At 34.4% G+C, this 16,036-nt stretch overlaps 2 protein-coding genes across 12 annotated transcripts in view; one reads left to right on the forward strand and one right to left on the reverse strand.

Moving 5' to 3' along the window:
- LOC129726566 (uncharacterized) overlaps nt 1-4,400 on the reverse strand; it is a 36,037-nt gene extending 31,637 nt beyond the window's left edge. For all 3 annotated transcript variants that reach the window (XM_055683547.1, XM_055683461.1, XM_055683625.1), the window contains exons 1-4: nt 4,248-4,400; nt 4,062-4,192; nt 3,237-3,647; nt 2,796-3,045 (exon numbers count right to left, since the gene is read on the reverse strand). In XM_055683547.1, the coding sequence (XP_055539522.1) occupies nt 2,796-3,045; nt 3,237-3,647; nt 4,062-4,192; nt 4,248-4,275 (820 nt within the window). In that variant the 5' untranslated portion in view covers nt 4,276-4,400. The remainder of the gene's footprint in view (nt 1-2,795; nt 3,046-3,236; nt 3,648-4,061; nt 4,193-4,247) is intronic.
- On the forward strand, nt 1,676-9,278 carry LOC129726105 (uncharacterized). Of its 9 annotated transcripts, none has more exons than XM_055682784.1 (4): nt 1,676-4,716; nt 4,832-4,990; nt 5,048-5,326; nt 5,380-9,278. In XM_055682784.1, exon 4 carries the CDS (start codon nt 6,236-6,238, stop codon nt 7,451-7,453), a length of 1,218 nt encoding a protein of 405 aa, XP_055538759.1. In that variant the 5' UTR covers nt 1,676-4,716; nt 4,832-4,990; nt 5,048-5,326; nt 5,380-6,235; the 3' UTR covers nt 7,454-9,278. The 9 variants fall into 9 exon arrangements, with proteins under 9 accessions (XP_055538759.1, XP_055538956.1, XP_055538921.1 ...); XM_055682981.1 differs by having other exon boundaries at nt 1,676-2,779; XM_055682946.1 differs by having other exon boundaries at nt 1,676-2,597.
- The last annotated feature ends 6,758 nt before the right edge of the window (nt 9,279-16,036 follow it).

Below are 16,036 nucleotides of genomic sequence, written 5' to 3' on the forward strand. Positions count from 1 at the left end.
CCACGTTCTCATAACTGGTAACTCCAGATATCGATTTGATCCAGTCATACATTTTTTTTTATAATTCATATGAAACGTAGTTTCTGGTCAACCCCCATACAGCCCCTTAATAGTCCACGTTGTTTATGGTCGTCCCTATACTCACTGTTTTATCATATTATTCATGTGCGCTACTGTTTATTTAACAGGTATTAAATTCAACTTTTTGTTTTTGGCACAATCTCACCCCATAGAAGGGGTGAGATTAAGCCAAAGTTTATTTAATTTTAGCAAAAATATAGTTTATTGTAACTTAACCATATTTGCGGCAGTCGTTACCTAAACATTCAAGTGTGCACTGGCGTGATTTAGATCAAACTCATTGCCTAAATGTGTGCATTACAAGCTAAGGAACAAAAACATATCCTTTTTTGGCACAATCTCACCCCGGCAGACGGTACTAAAAACTTCAATTTTACTTTCGTATGACGAAAACACAAAAAATCTCGCATTTTCTCACAACGGCCGGCCTAGCGGAAAATTGTGAGTATGAGCGAATGTTGGTCTACTAGTGGGTCACCATTCCTGAAAATATCATTTTTGGGAATTTCCTCATAGTGGAGTAGTAGTCGAATAAGTGACCTACACAACAAGAATACAAGGCAAATTATTGAAAATCTCCAATCGATTAGATTTCTCTATCAGTAGGCAGACTTTTGCTATATGCGATAAGGAGGCTTATATGGGGAAAAATCGAAAAATCTTGAATTTTTCCATATCTACCCTGGTGACCAGGAATGTCAATTGGACCGAACAACTCAATATTTTCCAACATGCCTAGGGTCCTAGTCAACATCTCCAATCGATTAGATTTCTCTATCAGTAGGCAGACTTTTGCTATATGCGATAAGGAGGCTTATATGGGGAAAAATCGAAAAATCTTGAATTTTCTCATATCTACCCTGGTGACCAGGAATGTCAATTGGGCCGAACAACTTAATATTTTTCAACATGCCTAGGGTCCTAGTCAACATCTCCAATCGATTAGATTTCTCTATCAGTAGGCAGACTTTTGCTATATGCGATAAGGGGGAGGCTTATATGGGGAAAAATCGAAAAATCTTGAATTTTCCCATATCTACCCTGGTGACCAGGAATGCCAATTGGGCCGAACAACTCAATATTTTCCAACATGCCTAGGGTCCTAGTCAACATCTCCAATCGATTAGATTTCCCTATCAGTAGGCAGACTTTTGCTATATGCGATAAGGGGGAGGCTTATATGGGGAAAAATCGAAAAATCTTGAATTTTCCCATATCTACCCTGGTGACCAGGAATGTCAATTGGGCCGAACAACTCAATATTTTGCAACATTTCTAGGATTCTAGTGACATTTCCAATTCATTATATTGCTCTATCTTGCCTATTAATTAGTTGTTAAGTTATATCTCTTATCAATTTTGTTGGTTTAATTCACATTTTTAGTTTCAGTGCTGCCCACCATTAGCGCTGCATTCTATGCTTTCTTCTGTTGAAATATTTCGTTTTTGTTTGCTTAGTTCCGGAGGGTAAAATCACGCAGCATATATAAATCCGGATTTAAACCAACAAAACCAGCTACCCAACAAAATGAAATATTTCACGATTTTGTTGTGTACGTTTCTTGTTGGGCGAATTCACACAAGTCCAGCACTGTCGATATTTGTTTGGTTTTCGCGTGAGAAAAAGAAAGAGGGAAATATTTTTGCTTTTGTTTTCACGCAATGACAATTCTCGGAGGCACGGATCAAAACAATAAGGAATAAGATTAATCGAATATCTAGTGCAAACTTTTTCTAGCAGTTTTGATAAAAAAAGATAGATTAGGCTAAAATCCATTATTCGGTAATCTTGCTGATAGCAACAGAGTTAAAAGCTAGGCATCTGGATTTAGTTGTTGATTGCGAATAATCGAAATCAATTCATATTATTCATTAAGCCCAGAGTCTGTCGATAAGCCAAGAAGGGTGCCGTGTTGCTAAATGCGATTTGTTTTGGCCAACCTAACTTTGAAGCAATTACGTAGCGCACTACCGTTACTGCATACAACAGACGATGAAACGAGTTTGTATTATTGGCTAATCAATATCAACTAGAATATTGTGTTGTTGACGGATATGTGTTTGAGATGAGCATGGATGTCCGTATAGAAAAAGTGCATATTTCAATCCCTTTGCGGATTGCATCTATGATTGCACTTCACGAAAGTACGATCGTAAGTACAACCCTGCTGGTAAACATGCATTTCTACTTCGTGTTTCAAGCACTCTTATGCATTGGATCTTGAAGAAAAATTGTTCCGGAAGCACCAAGGTGATACTACTCTTCTGATCGCGTCTTTGTGGACTCCTTTTTATATTTATCCTGAAGGGTAGGGTTCAATCAAACCATATATTTTTTATGCGTATTTATGCACACATTAAATACCATCTACCAACATTTCTATTAAACTTCATGACGTATCCATACATTCATTCGAATCATTATAAGTTCCGAAAGACGTGGTCACAGATACAGAAAAAGAATGAAATTTGATCGGGTCTGGACATAGCAAACTTGTGAACATAAAAAGCAAAAAGTAAGTAACAGCAACGGTCATATATGATGTGAATATAAGTTTAAGTTTAATGCCACAGAGTGCTTAGTAAATACTTTAACTTGCCTATGACCAACACAGTTTTGTTTCGTTCTTGTGCTGATGCTCTTATCTGTCGGGATTATCATTTGCAATGAAACGAATCAGTGGAAGTTTTTTAAAAGGTTTGTATGTACTTACTACATATGAATTGAACCACTTCGGGGTTCATTTGTTCAGCTGGGGGATACGCGCTGGTACCATCAGCGTGACGTTTTTTTGCGAATCGCCGGCATACTTCTCCCGTAACACTCTTTTTCATGAGCTCTGATGCGCCGATCAACTTCATGGCTAACAACCCAGCAAATATGCTATCTGTTGACGCTCTTTTTGACAATTCCTTAATTTCTGACTTAGTCATTGAAATTCCGTCCATTTCGGTAAAATCTGCCTGTAAAATTCAAACGTTTGAAGTTTCGTTAGTTATTTTTTTGTGAAATGGCAACGGAGAACTTTTTTTTATTTAAAGGGAATGAATCATGTAGAAAAGACTCACATGCTTAAACAAACACACACATGCTTGCTCGCACTTACAAGTAAATGTAACTGGCACAGCATTTGCACGTATAAACAATAGCCTACCTTAGGAATGTTGCTAGAGTCTTTTAAGGCCATGCACTCTTTTGATAAACGCAATGCATGATTTTCAGTATCCAATTTGGCTTCTGCAAGAGCTGCCACTTTCTTGTTAAGTATTCTTACTTTTTTCTTTAAGCGATTGTTTACCTTCCTTAGCATTTCCGTTGTTGGATCATCAAACTCTTCGATTGTATCTACTTCCTGATCACTTATTTCTTTATTTTCTGCCGCCTCTTCCTCATTAGATGAATGTTGCTCCTGTAACTCGATTTCTTCTTGCGTTTCTACCTGCAGTTCTAGATCTGAATCCTCTTCTATCTTCTCTATCGCAATCGAATTTTCAGTATTTTGTGAATCTGTAGCGTCAAGAAACTCCATTTCTATGTATTCGCTACGCGAAAGTTGATCCTGCAACTATACAAGGAGGCGAACATTAATCTTATTTTGTGATTTAAATGATATGAAGCGCGACAAACTTGCTCCCTTTTTCTGTTAGTTATACCCATATACAGTCAGGATGTATCAAAAGGTCAGGATGAGGGTATCCAACTAATAGTTTAAGTCCAAGTCGAACCGTGGATTCTATTCTCACCGTCGTGTGGTGAAAATAAGGCCCAGGATTCGATTTTTCAGACGTTCAGCTGGATATTCGCATCAACTGGCCAAACTGAAACGAACAACAAATTTTTGATTTAAAAAATCAGTCCTGTGCAGTCAGTGAAGGTACCTATGTGAGCTCTGAAAAACTTTTTTTCGGTTAGTTGACTGGTGAAGGACATTATGACGATAATGATGAGAATTGAGCCCTCTTTCTAACTTGACACTTACCAATTCTGAAAGGTCCTCGGCGTTCGTAGCTGCAGCCTTTTTTTTCGTACATTGAGGTTTTGCCAAAACCGTCTCAATTTCTATAATTAACGTTGGTTTTATGGATTTTACAGATGTTCCTTTTTGAGGAACTGTTGGTAAAAATAGTTTAATATTCGAATGATTAAGAATAAATCAGTTTTTTACCTGTAAGGTTCTTGATTTTGCGAACCATCGCTACCTCGCTGCCTGACGCCGATAAATGCAGTTGCAAAATGGCCGAAGCAAGAGGATTTTGAACCAAGTATGGAGTCCTGTCAGTGTTACCAGGTTTACTGCCAAAAAATATTTACGCATCGAAGTAAAAATCGATTTTGTCTATCAGTAAATACAGCCGAAATTGTTATCAGATACAGGTCAGTGTTTTCTGGTCAAATATCTCCACTATTGGATCACAAAAAGAGTATTTTTCATCAGGTTGCTATTTCATTTTTAATATATCTCCAGTACTGATTGTATGGCAGCTCTGATTTCAAAAGTTTTCATGCACTAAACAAGTTTGTCTGCATTTGTCGTAATGTTATTTAAAAATAAAATGTTGCTATGGACTATTTAATTTGTGGGTCTATTTTTGAACAAAATTATAAATGGCAAATCTAGTTAGCGTATTCTGGAGGTATTAATTTGATAATCATGACTGTGGTCAAAGCGAACTAGGTGTTGTTTTGTCAAACGTGTACAATTTTGAACATGTTGGTGAAATGCGAATTTTTTCTTTTTGGTCTACTAAGGTATTCAAGCTCTTCGAGTTGTCCATCGTATAAAATTATTATTTACTGTCGAATCTTGAATATTGAAAAAAAAATCAAATAAAAATGTTAAAAAAGTCACGAAATCCGCGAATGAGTTATATATTTAACGGAATCAGCAGTTCTGTGAAATTTAGAAAGGTTTGTATAAAATATCGACTACGTTTTGTCTTTACTTAATTATGTTTTTTGGCTCAGCAACAATCAAAACGTGTGGACAAACGTACAGGAAGTTGTTCCAATAGAGATAAAGTGCAGACAGAAATTAGTGCGGTTCGTGACAGCGAGCCTCAAGAGATAGAATGTCAGCAATCGGACGAGCAGATCCGAGGAACGTCTTTTGTTCCAGATATTTTTGATCGCATGGATACATCTGAATCACTCCGGAGCTCTGACGATGACGATTTTTCAAGCAACGACCAACAGGATTTTTTAAGCCAGACGTTGAACGCAACCGGCAAAGAAAATGAGCCTACGGTGTGGTTCCAATATCACGATATTTTCAATTTTGTAATTTTGTAAAATTTCAGAATGATTCGACGCATAGTGAACTTCTTCATCCGATGTTGACAATTACGAAAAATGAGGTGATGTTTCTATTGCTGAACATTTTCATACGGCATAAACTCACTAACGTCGCTTTGGTGGATTCACTGCAAATGCTAAACATATTTGTTGGTGTTGATGCTCTTCCAGACAATTTTCGACAATTCAATAATTTTTTCAGCCGAAGATGTTACAGACGACAGTTCATGCGTGTGGATTGCGGGTTATTTTTGGGCGAGCAGAAAGAAAAATGCGAGAACTGTGATAGTGTGCCGGTCACATTTTTTATTGAGTTCGACTTTGTTTCCGAGCTTCGCCGCATATTATTACAAAATTGGCAACAAATAAGGAATTACGTGATAGACTCAATCAAAAATAGTTACGTGGCAGATATTATGAACTCAGCCGTTTATAAGGAAAGGAACTTAAAAAATGGTATTACTCTCAGTATGAACACCGACGGTGTAAAAATCTTCAATTCGGCGAAAAGTTCATTATGGCCAATCATGTTCCAGATCAACGAACTACCACCTTGTCTTAGGTTTCTTCGAAAAAATATGGTCATAGCAGGTCTTTGGTTGGCAAACAAAGATCCTAACCTAAACGTTTTTTTTGAAACCCTTTACGCAAATTTTCCAAAAACTCTACAGTGAAGGACTTGATTTGGGAGATGTCAAAATAAACACGATCCAAATAATTTCGTGCTGTGTTGACACGATGGCCCGTTGCAAGTAACAGAATATTAAGCAATTCAAAGGATACGAGGCATGTGGGTATTGCTTGCACCCCGGTGACCTATCTGGGAAGCAGGTTAGGTACGGATACAAAGAGGGTATTAAAATGAGAAACCATTATGATACTCTACATGCTATGGCAATGAGTGAAGAACGTAAGATTTCAGTTAATGGTGTTAAAGGCTTATCTCCGTTACTAAGAGTTACTGGGTTTGATGTAATAAGAAATGTACCTGTAGACTATATGCATAACGTGCTGTTGGGCGTTTGTCGTCAGTTATGCTCGATTTGGTTCGAAACACCAGGTAGTCCTGCCTACATAAAAAGAAAATTGCCAGTCATAGACGAAATCATCTTTACGATACATCCTTACGTTGAGGCTTCGCGAAGAACACGGAGAATTACAGAAGGAGCTTCATGGAAAGCCAACGAATGGCTCCATTGGTTGTTACACTATAGTCCGATCTGTCTGTTCACAACTTTACCAACGCTATACTACAATCATTTTCTACTGCTAGTTGACGCAGTTACAAATCTTTTGCAAAGTAATCTTACTGAATGTAAATTTGAACTTTGTGAAGAAATATTGAAAAAATTTGTAAAAGATTTCGAGACGCTCTACGGGATTGAGGAAATGACTTATAATGTCCATTTATTAACGCATCTAGTCGCTAGTGCTAGAGACTATGGGCCATTATGGTCATTTGCACTATTTCCTTTCGAAGACATGAATGGTATTTTCAAATCCTATATCAAAGGGCCAAATGAGCCATTGATGCAAATAGCTAATCGGTGTATTTTGCAATCAGAAGTTAACTATCCTCGTAACAGAACACTACAAAAGAAAGTAGCAGATTTTTGTGATAAAATAAATCGAGTTCAAACCATAGGTACAATAAACACACAAGAAAAATATATTCTCGAAGATGTTGTTAAAAATAATTACAGTAATAGTAGAGAATTTGATATTCTATCACGATTGAAGTACGCCGAATTTATTTACAAACCTACTTTCATTATAAACTCAACCAAAGGAAAACATAAAAGAAAAAAGCACAATGATTGTTATTTTAGTATAGAAGAAGGCCAGCTCCGAATGTTTGGTATATTTCAAAAAATTTTGTATGATGGGCACAATCCTTATTTTCTTTACACAATTCTGAAGGTAAAACTAATTAGAAGTCATTTCTGGAAGATATTGAATGTTGCCGACGAAGGACTCAAGCTAATTAGAGTGAACAACTCCATTTCAAAATTAATATCATTCAAATATGACAGTGAAACATACATTAGTAAACTGCAATACAAGTTACGGGTAGATTGACATGTTACACAAAAATTTAATAAAAGCATTTTTAAATGATTCTTTTCGGTTTTATAATAAAATTACATCCAATGAAAGGTAAACGACGGTAGTAACAATATTTTGGTTTACTTTCTAATCATGACCAATAAAAGGTTAATTTATTTGTTGTTTAAACCATTAATGCTGAACTGAGCTGTACTATTTTGCAGATAGTTACTATAACAGATTTGGTATAATTATGGTACAACCACAGACAAACAGACGTGCCACTCGATGACGATTTCATCGACCAGAAAAATAACGATTATTCTGAAATTTTGGTTAGTGGGCAATAATGCCGCTAGTGTCGTCATAAGCAATCGTGCACAAACATTATCAAAGACAAAAACCATCAGTAATGCTCCTGGTGTTAATTTAAGCAAGCGTGCACACCCATTAGCAAAGACAAAAACCGTTTTACGAAAATAAGTTAGTAGGCAATAAGCTCACATGGTGGCGCACGAGTGTAACGTTTCGAATAAGGATGAAGATTTTTCAGGATTTTTCATCGAAGAGGCACGTCTGTTTGTCTGTGGTACAACAATTCAAATATTTCATACCATATGCAATATTGTTGGCATATAGTTAAACTATTTCAAAATTCAATATTTTTCCCAGTGAGAACTGTAAAGGACATAAACCACAAACAGTTACCATTTATCAAACTGTACAGTAATAATCCTGACTATTTTATAAATGGTTTTTGATTATACCGGATAGAAATATAAAACAGAGTAGATGTTACTCAGTTTAGGGTAAAATTGAAGGAGCGTGTTTTAGCATTGGCCAAAAATTGCAGAAGTATCGATACTTGAGTATCGATAATTTCTCCCTAATTGTATCGATGCCAGGTTGATATCGAGGGCGGAGCATCGATACCAGCTGTATCGATACTCTGCCTGCTACTTGAAACAGGTCTATGAAAAGCTACCATTTTTTCTTGATTATTAATACGGAAAATCAGAGAAGCCAGGTGTTTTTGAAAATTTTACGCAACTATTCGAAAAACCGACAAAATCTGCTTACAGTCTGTAAAAAATTTGCCTGTGATTTGAAAAAATACGTTCGCGCAGGCAAAAGTCTGCAAAAATTTTTAACAGATATTGAGAAAGTCTGCGTAAACATGAAGAAACTCTGACAAAAATCTGCAGAGACTCTGGAAAAAATATAATTATCTGCGAATCAGTAAAAATCTGCACACCGACTCTAAAAATCTGCGTTTTGAAGACAAATCTGCATATTTTGTATCCCTGCGGTCAATAGACTAATGGTACCAGAATGGGACAGTAGTGACAGAATTATATGTCACACACACAAATCAATGCAATAGCATACGCGAGACTGCGGCCTTATTTGAAATATAGGGCAGCACGATAATCCTGGCTTCTTATTCTTAATTGCCTGCCTTTTTGCAAAAACTCGGCGCTTGCTCTGCACAGACAGTATTACCAAATGCGGCAGCATTTTTCTCGCAAGAGGCATGAAAAACCGATGTCTCTTAAGCTGGAAGTACAAAGTCAGCAGAACAAAGAGTTAATAGCATGAAAATTTAGTGCTCATTCGATGCTCATTTAATGCCATATCGCCGAATTTAATGCTCCATCATTTCTTTGAAAAATGTATTTGTTTGCTAGCTTAAGAAAATAGCTAGCAGACAATATACGAAAATAGCATTTTTAGTCACAAAACGGTTCTATAACGGTCAAAAACATTTAATGCTCATTTAATGCTCTTATAAAAACCTGATTTTCATGATAATTTTATTGATTTTGTATAAATTTTTCAAAAATATGACATTATATGAATAGCTTCAATTTTTTCAAACATTTTCCTCTGAAAACAATCAGAATCCTTTTGATACGATTAGATACCAATTAAATGCTCCCATATGCGAGCAGTTTCAATAACTTAGGTGCATTTTTCATTAAATATTTTTTTTTTTTAAATATATTTTTGCTAGCTTAAGAAAAAAGTTAGCAGAACATTGGCCAGAAACAGCATTTTCCAGCAATAAACTGTTGTAGAATGGTCAAAATAATTTAATGCTCATTAAATGCTCTTGAAATAACCTGATCTTCATGATAATTTTATTGATTTTGTATAAATTTTTCAAAAATATGATATTATATGAATAGCTTCAATTTTTTCGAACATTTTCCTCTGAAAACAATCAGAATCCTTTTGATAGATTAGATACCAATTAAATGCTCCTATATGCGAGCAGTTTCAATAACTTAGGTGCATTTTTCATTAAATATATTTTTTTCAAAAATATTGTTATGCTAGCTTAAGAAAAAAGTTAGCAGAACATTGGCCTGAAACAGTATTTTTAAGCAATAAACTGTTGTAGAATGGTCATAATAATTTAATGCTCATTTAATGCTCTTGAAAAACCTAAATTAATCCACCTAGCGGTCAGACTCAGCCATTCTCATTCAAACTTATTATTTGTAAAAATAGATTTACATGAATGCTTAAATCCAATAAATGTTTATCCACTCTTTGGGTTCTAAAATATTGATGTTGTAATTAAAGTATAAAATATGAAATTTGACGTAATGTTAGTACTTAAGAAATAGCGAAATAAATGCAATGACTCCTCATTTCGAACAATTTAATCACGAGCGTTGCCGGGAACGTTCAAATAGTACGATACCACATTTAAATCATGTTGATGCCATATATATTGATCGAAGCAGGTAAAGTGTTGAATAGTCTTTGAATTTCTGTTTTTTCTAAAACTTTTAAACAGCATATCAAATTGTTATGAAGTTTGTTATTTGTAAGTTTGAGAGATGACTCATTTGTATGACACTAGTTATGTTCAAATAAGTCGTGTAATACTTGAGATAATAGACTTTCGTTGTTTTACAAATTAAAACATAACGCTTGCTTAAGTTTGATTACAATCAAATAAAAAGGTAACGTATGAGGCAGCCACACTTTGAAACCACGTGTTCAATGATAATTCATCAGTTAACCCTTAACTAGCTCGTTCATCTGATATCAATATTGTTCAAATCTGTTGTGTAGTTTCTAAGATAATGAAGTTTCGTGATTTTCACATTTCGATACATTACAGACGAAGTTACATTCCGATTACAGCAAAATTCAATAGGGTGTTATGAGGCAGCTAGACCTTTCATTTGATGCTAATTCTGTGGAAATCGGGTCAACCATCTCCGAGAAAAGTGAGTGAGCCCAAGTAGTCATCAGAATATGTTTCTTTTCATAACTGGATTTCACATTTTTAAACATAACAGGAAAAGTAATAATCCGTTTGTAAAAAAAAATCATTAGGGTCTTATGGGGCAATAAGACCATTCATATGACACTAATTTTATAAAAATCGGTCCAGCCATCTCTGAGAAACATGAGTGAGATTAAATAGTCTCCAGAACACGTTTCTTTCCATAACTTCTGAACCACATGTTCAATCTTCATAAAATTCAAAAGTTAAGGGTTTTTAAGGTAGCCCGTTCATTTGAAACTAATTTTAATCAAATCAGATGTGTGGTTTCTGAGATATTGATGTTTCGTGATTTTTACACTTTGATACATAACCTCTAAACTAGAAATCAGATTACAAAAAAAAATCAATAGGGTCTTATAGGGCAACTAGACCTTTCATTTGCAATTAATTTCATTGAAATCTGTTCGGTCAGACCATCTCTGAGAATAGTGAGTGCGAAAAAAGGTGCACATACACACGTACACACCCACAAACAAACATATACACCTATACATGCTTATATGCAGAAAATGCTCGATTCGTCTAACTGAGTCGAGTAGTATATGACATTCGGCCATTTGGATCACTTTTCTACCTTTTAATTAGCCAGTGATCGTTAGGAGGAAGTCAATATGTTTACTTTCATTATGTGATTTCACATTTTCATGAACAACGGACAAAGTTACAATCCGATTGCAATGAAATTCAATAGCAACCTATGGGGCAACTAGACCTTTCATTTGACACTAATTTTGTGAAAATCGGTTCAGCCATCTCTGAGAAAAAAGAGTGAGTTTAAACAACCTCAGGATAACTTTTCTCTACATAACTTTTGAATCATATGTTCAATCATTACGAAATTCAAAAGTTAAGGGTTCTGGAGACAGCCCGATCATTTGAAACCAATTTTATTAAAATTGGTTGTGTGGTTTCTGAGATATTGATGTTTCGTGATTTTTACATTTTGATACATAACCTCTAAACTAAAAATCCGATTACAATGAAATTCAATAGCAACGTATGGCGCAACTAGACCTTTCATTTGCAATTAATTTCATGAAAATCGGTCCAGCCATCTCTAAGAAAAGTGAGTGAGAAAAAAAAGTTGCACATACATACACACACACACATACACACACACACACACATACACACATACATACATACATACAGAAAATGCTCAGTTCGTCGAAAGGGGTCGAGTGGTATATGACATTCGGCCATTGGGACCACTTTTATACCTTTGGTTTTTCCAGTGATTGCTATACCTTTCTAGGAGAAAGGCAAAACATGATTTTCATGATAATTTTATTGATTTTGTATAAATTTCTCAAAAATATGATATTATATGAATAACTTCAATTTTTTCGAACATTTTCCTCTGAAAACAATCAGAATCCTTTTGATACGATTAGATACCAATTAAATGCTCCTATATACGAGCAGTTTCAATAACTTAGGTGCATTTTTCATTAAATAACTTTTTTTTCAAAAATATTGTTCTGCTAGCTAAAGAAAAAAGTTAGCAGTACATTGGCCAGAAACAGCATTTTTAAGCAATAAACTGTTGTAGAATGGTCATAATAATTTAATGCTCATTTAATGCTCTTGAAAAAACCCAAATTAATCCACCTAGCGGTCAGACTCAGCCTTTCTCATTCAAACTTATTATTTGTAAAAATATATTTACATGAATGCTTAAATCCAATAAAGGATTATTCACTGATTGGGTTCTAAAATATTGATGTTCTAATTGAAGTATAAAATATGAAATTTGACGTAATGTTAGTGCTTAAGAAATAGCGAAATAAAAGAAATGACTCTTAATTTAAAACAATTTCAATTTAATCACGAGCGATACCGGGAACGTTCAAATAGTACGATACCGCATTTAAATCATGTTGAGGCCATATATACTGAGCAAAGCAGGTATAGTGTTGAATAGTCTTTGAATTTCTTTCCTTTCCAAAACTTTCGAACAGCATATCAAATTGTTATGAAGTTTGTTATTTGTAAGTTTGAGAGATGACTCGTTTGTATGACACTAGTTATGTTCAAATAAGTCATGTAATACTTGAGATAATAGACTTTCGTTGTTTTAACAATTTGATACATAACGGTTGCTTAAGTTTGATTACAATCAAATGAAAAGGGAACGTATAGGGCAGCCACACTTTGAAACTACGTGTCCAATCATAATTCATCAGTTAACCCTTAACTAGCCCGTTCATCTGATATCAATATTGTTCAAATCAGGTGTGTAGTTTCTAAGGTAATGAAGTTTCGTGATTTTCACATTTCGATACATTACAGACGAAGTTACATTCCAATTACAGCAAAAATCAATAGGGTGTTATGAGGCAGCTAGACCTTTCATTTGATACTAATTCTGTGGAAATCGGGTCAACCATCTCTGAGAAAAGTGAGTGAGCCCAAGTAGTCATCAGAATATGTTTCTTTTCATAGCTGGATTTCACATTTTTAAACATAACAGGAAAAGTAATAATCCGTTCGCAAAAAAAAATCATTAGGGTCTTATGGGGCAACAAGACTTTCCATATGACACTGATTTTATGAAAATCGGTCCATCCATCTCTGAGAAACATGAGTGAGATTAAACGGTCTCCAGAACACGTTTCTTCCCATAACTTTTGAACCACAAGTTCAATCTTAATAAAATTCAAAAGTTAGTGTTTTTTTAGGTAGCCCGTTTATTTGAAACCAAGTTTGTTCAAATCGGTTGTGTAGTTTCTGAGATATTGATGTTTCGTGATTTTTACATTTTGATACATAATCTCTAAACTAGAAATCAAATTACAATAAAATTCAATAGGGTCTTATAGGGCAACTAGACATTTCATTTGCAATCAATTTCATTGAAATCGGCTCAGCCATCTCTGAGGAAATCGAGTGAGATTGGGAGAGCGTTACACACACACACACACACACACACACACACACACACATACACACACATACAGAAAATGCTCAGCTCGTCGAACTGAATCGAGGGATATACGACATTCGGCCCTTTTGAGCACTTTTATACCTCTAGTTTTTGCAGTGATTGTTATACCTTTCTAGGAGAAAGGCAATAGGAGAAAGGCAAAAAGTGAAATGATAGAAATGACTTTTTATTTCAACTTCAATCCTGAGCAAGGCCGCAAACATTGAAATAGTACAATATCAAAAACAAAATATTTTGATCGTAGCTATAGTTTTAAACAGTCTGCGGGTTTCATTTCTTTCTATAACTTTCAAACCACTCACTGTTCATAGCTTCATAGCTAAAAGTTTGATTACAATGAAATTCAATAGACCCTTCATTTGACACCAAGATAGAAAGAATCGGTCAGACCATCTCTGAGAAAAGTGAGTGCGAAAAAAAGGTGTACATACACACGTACACACTCACACACAAACATATACACCTATACATGCATATATGCAGAAAATGCTCGATTCGTCGAACTGAGTCGAGTAGTATATGACATTTGGCCTTTTGGATCACTTTTCTACCTTTTAATTGGCCAGTGATCGTTAGGAGAAAGTCAATATGTTTACCTTTTTTATGTGATTTCACATTTTTATAAACAACGGACTAAGTTACAATCCGAATACAATGAAATTCAATAGCAATCTATGGGGCAACTAGACCTTTCATTCGACTCTAATTTTGTGAAAATCGGTTCAGCCATCTCTGAGAAAAATGAGTGAGTTTAAACAACCTCGGGATAACTTTTCTTTACATAACTTTTGAACCATATGTTCAATCATAACGAAATTTAAAAGTTAAGGGTTTTGAAGACAGCCCGATCATTTGAAACCAGTTTTATTGAAATCGGTTATGTGGTTTCTGAGATATTGATGTTTCGTGATTTTTACATTTTGATACATAACCTCTAAACTAAAAATCCGATTACAATGAAATTCAATAGCAACCTATGGCGTAACTAGACCTTTCATTTGCAATTAATTTTATGAAAATCGGTCCAGCCATCTCTGAGTAAAGTGAGTGAGAAAAGAAAGTTGCACATACACACACACACACACACACATACACATACACACATACATACATACATACAGAAAATGCTCAGTTCGTCGAAAGGGGTCGAGTGGTATATGACATTCGGCCATTGGAACCACTTTTATACCTTTGGTTTTCCCAGTGATTGCTATACCTTTCTAGGAGAAAGGCAAAACATGATTTTCATGATAATTTTATTGATTTTGTATAAATTTTTCAAAAATATGATATTATATGAATAGCTTCAATTCTTTCGAACATTTTCCTCTGAAAACAATCAGAATCCTTTTGATACGATTAGATACCAATTAAATGCTCCCATATGCGAGCAGTTTCAATAACTTAGGTGCATTTTTCATTAAATATATTTTTTTTAAATATTGTTCTGCTAGCTTAAGAAAAAAGTTAGCAGAACATTGGCCAGAAACAGCATTTTCAAGCAAAAAACTGTTGTAGAATGGTCAAAATAATTTAATGCTCATTAAATGCTCTTAAAAACCTGATTTTCATGATAATTTTATTGATTTTGTATAAATTTTTCAAAAATATGATATTATATGAATAGCTTCAATTTTTTCGAACATTTTCCTCTGAAAACAATCAGAATTCTTTGATACGATTAGATAACAATTAAATGCTCCCATATGCGAGCAGTTTCAATAACTCGGGTGCATTTTTCATCAAATATATTTTTTTCAAAAATGTTGTTCTGCTAGCTTAAGAAAAAAGTTAGCAGAACATTGGCCAGATACAGCATTTTCAAGCAATAAACTGTTGTAGAATGGTCATAATAATTTAATGCTCATTTAATGCTCTTGAAAAAACCTGATTTTTATGATGATTTTATTGATTTTGTATAAATTTTTCAATATTATAATAATATGATAATACATGAATAGCTTCAATTTTTTCAAACATTTTCCTCTGAAAACAATCAAATCCTTTTGATACGATTAGATACCAATTAAATGCTCCCATATGCGAGCAGTTTCAATAACTTAGGTGCATTTTTCATTAAATATTTTTTTTTCAAAAATATTGTTCTGCTAGCTTAAGAAAAAAGTTAGCAGAACATTGGCCAGAAACAGCATTTTTAAGCAATAAACTGTTGTAGAATGGTCATAATAATTTAATGCTCATTAAATGCTCTTGAAAAAACCTGATTTTTATGATAATTTTATTGATTTTGTATAAATTTTTCAATATTATAATAATATGATAATACATGAATAGCTTCAATTTTTTCAAACATTTTCCTCTAAAAAAAATCAAATCCTTTTGATACGATTAGATACCAATT

This window comes from Wyeomyia smithii, chromosome 1 (assembly GCF_029784165.1).
Source record: "Wyeomyia smithii strain HCP4-BCI-WySm-NY-G18 chromosome 1, ASM2978416v1, whole genome shotgun sequence".
NCBI lineage: Eukaryota > Metazoa > Arthropoda > Insecta > Diptera > Culicidae > Wyeomyia > Wyeomyia smithii.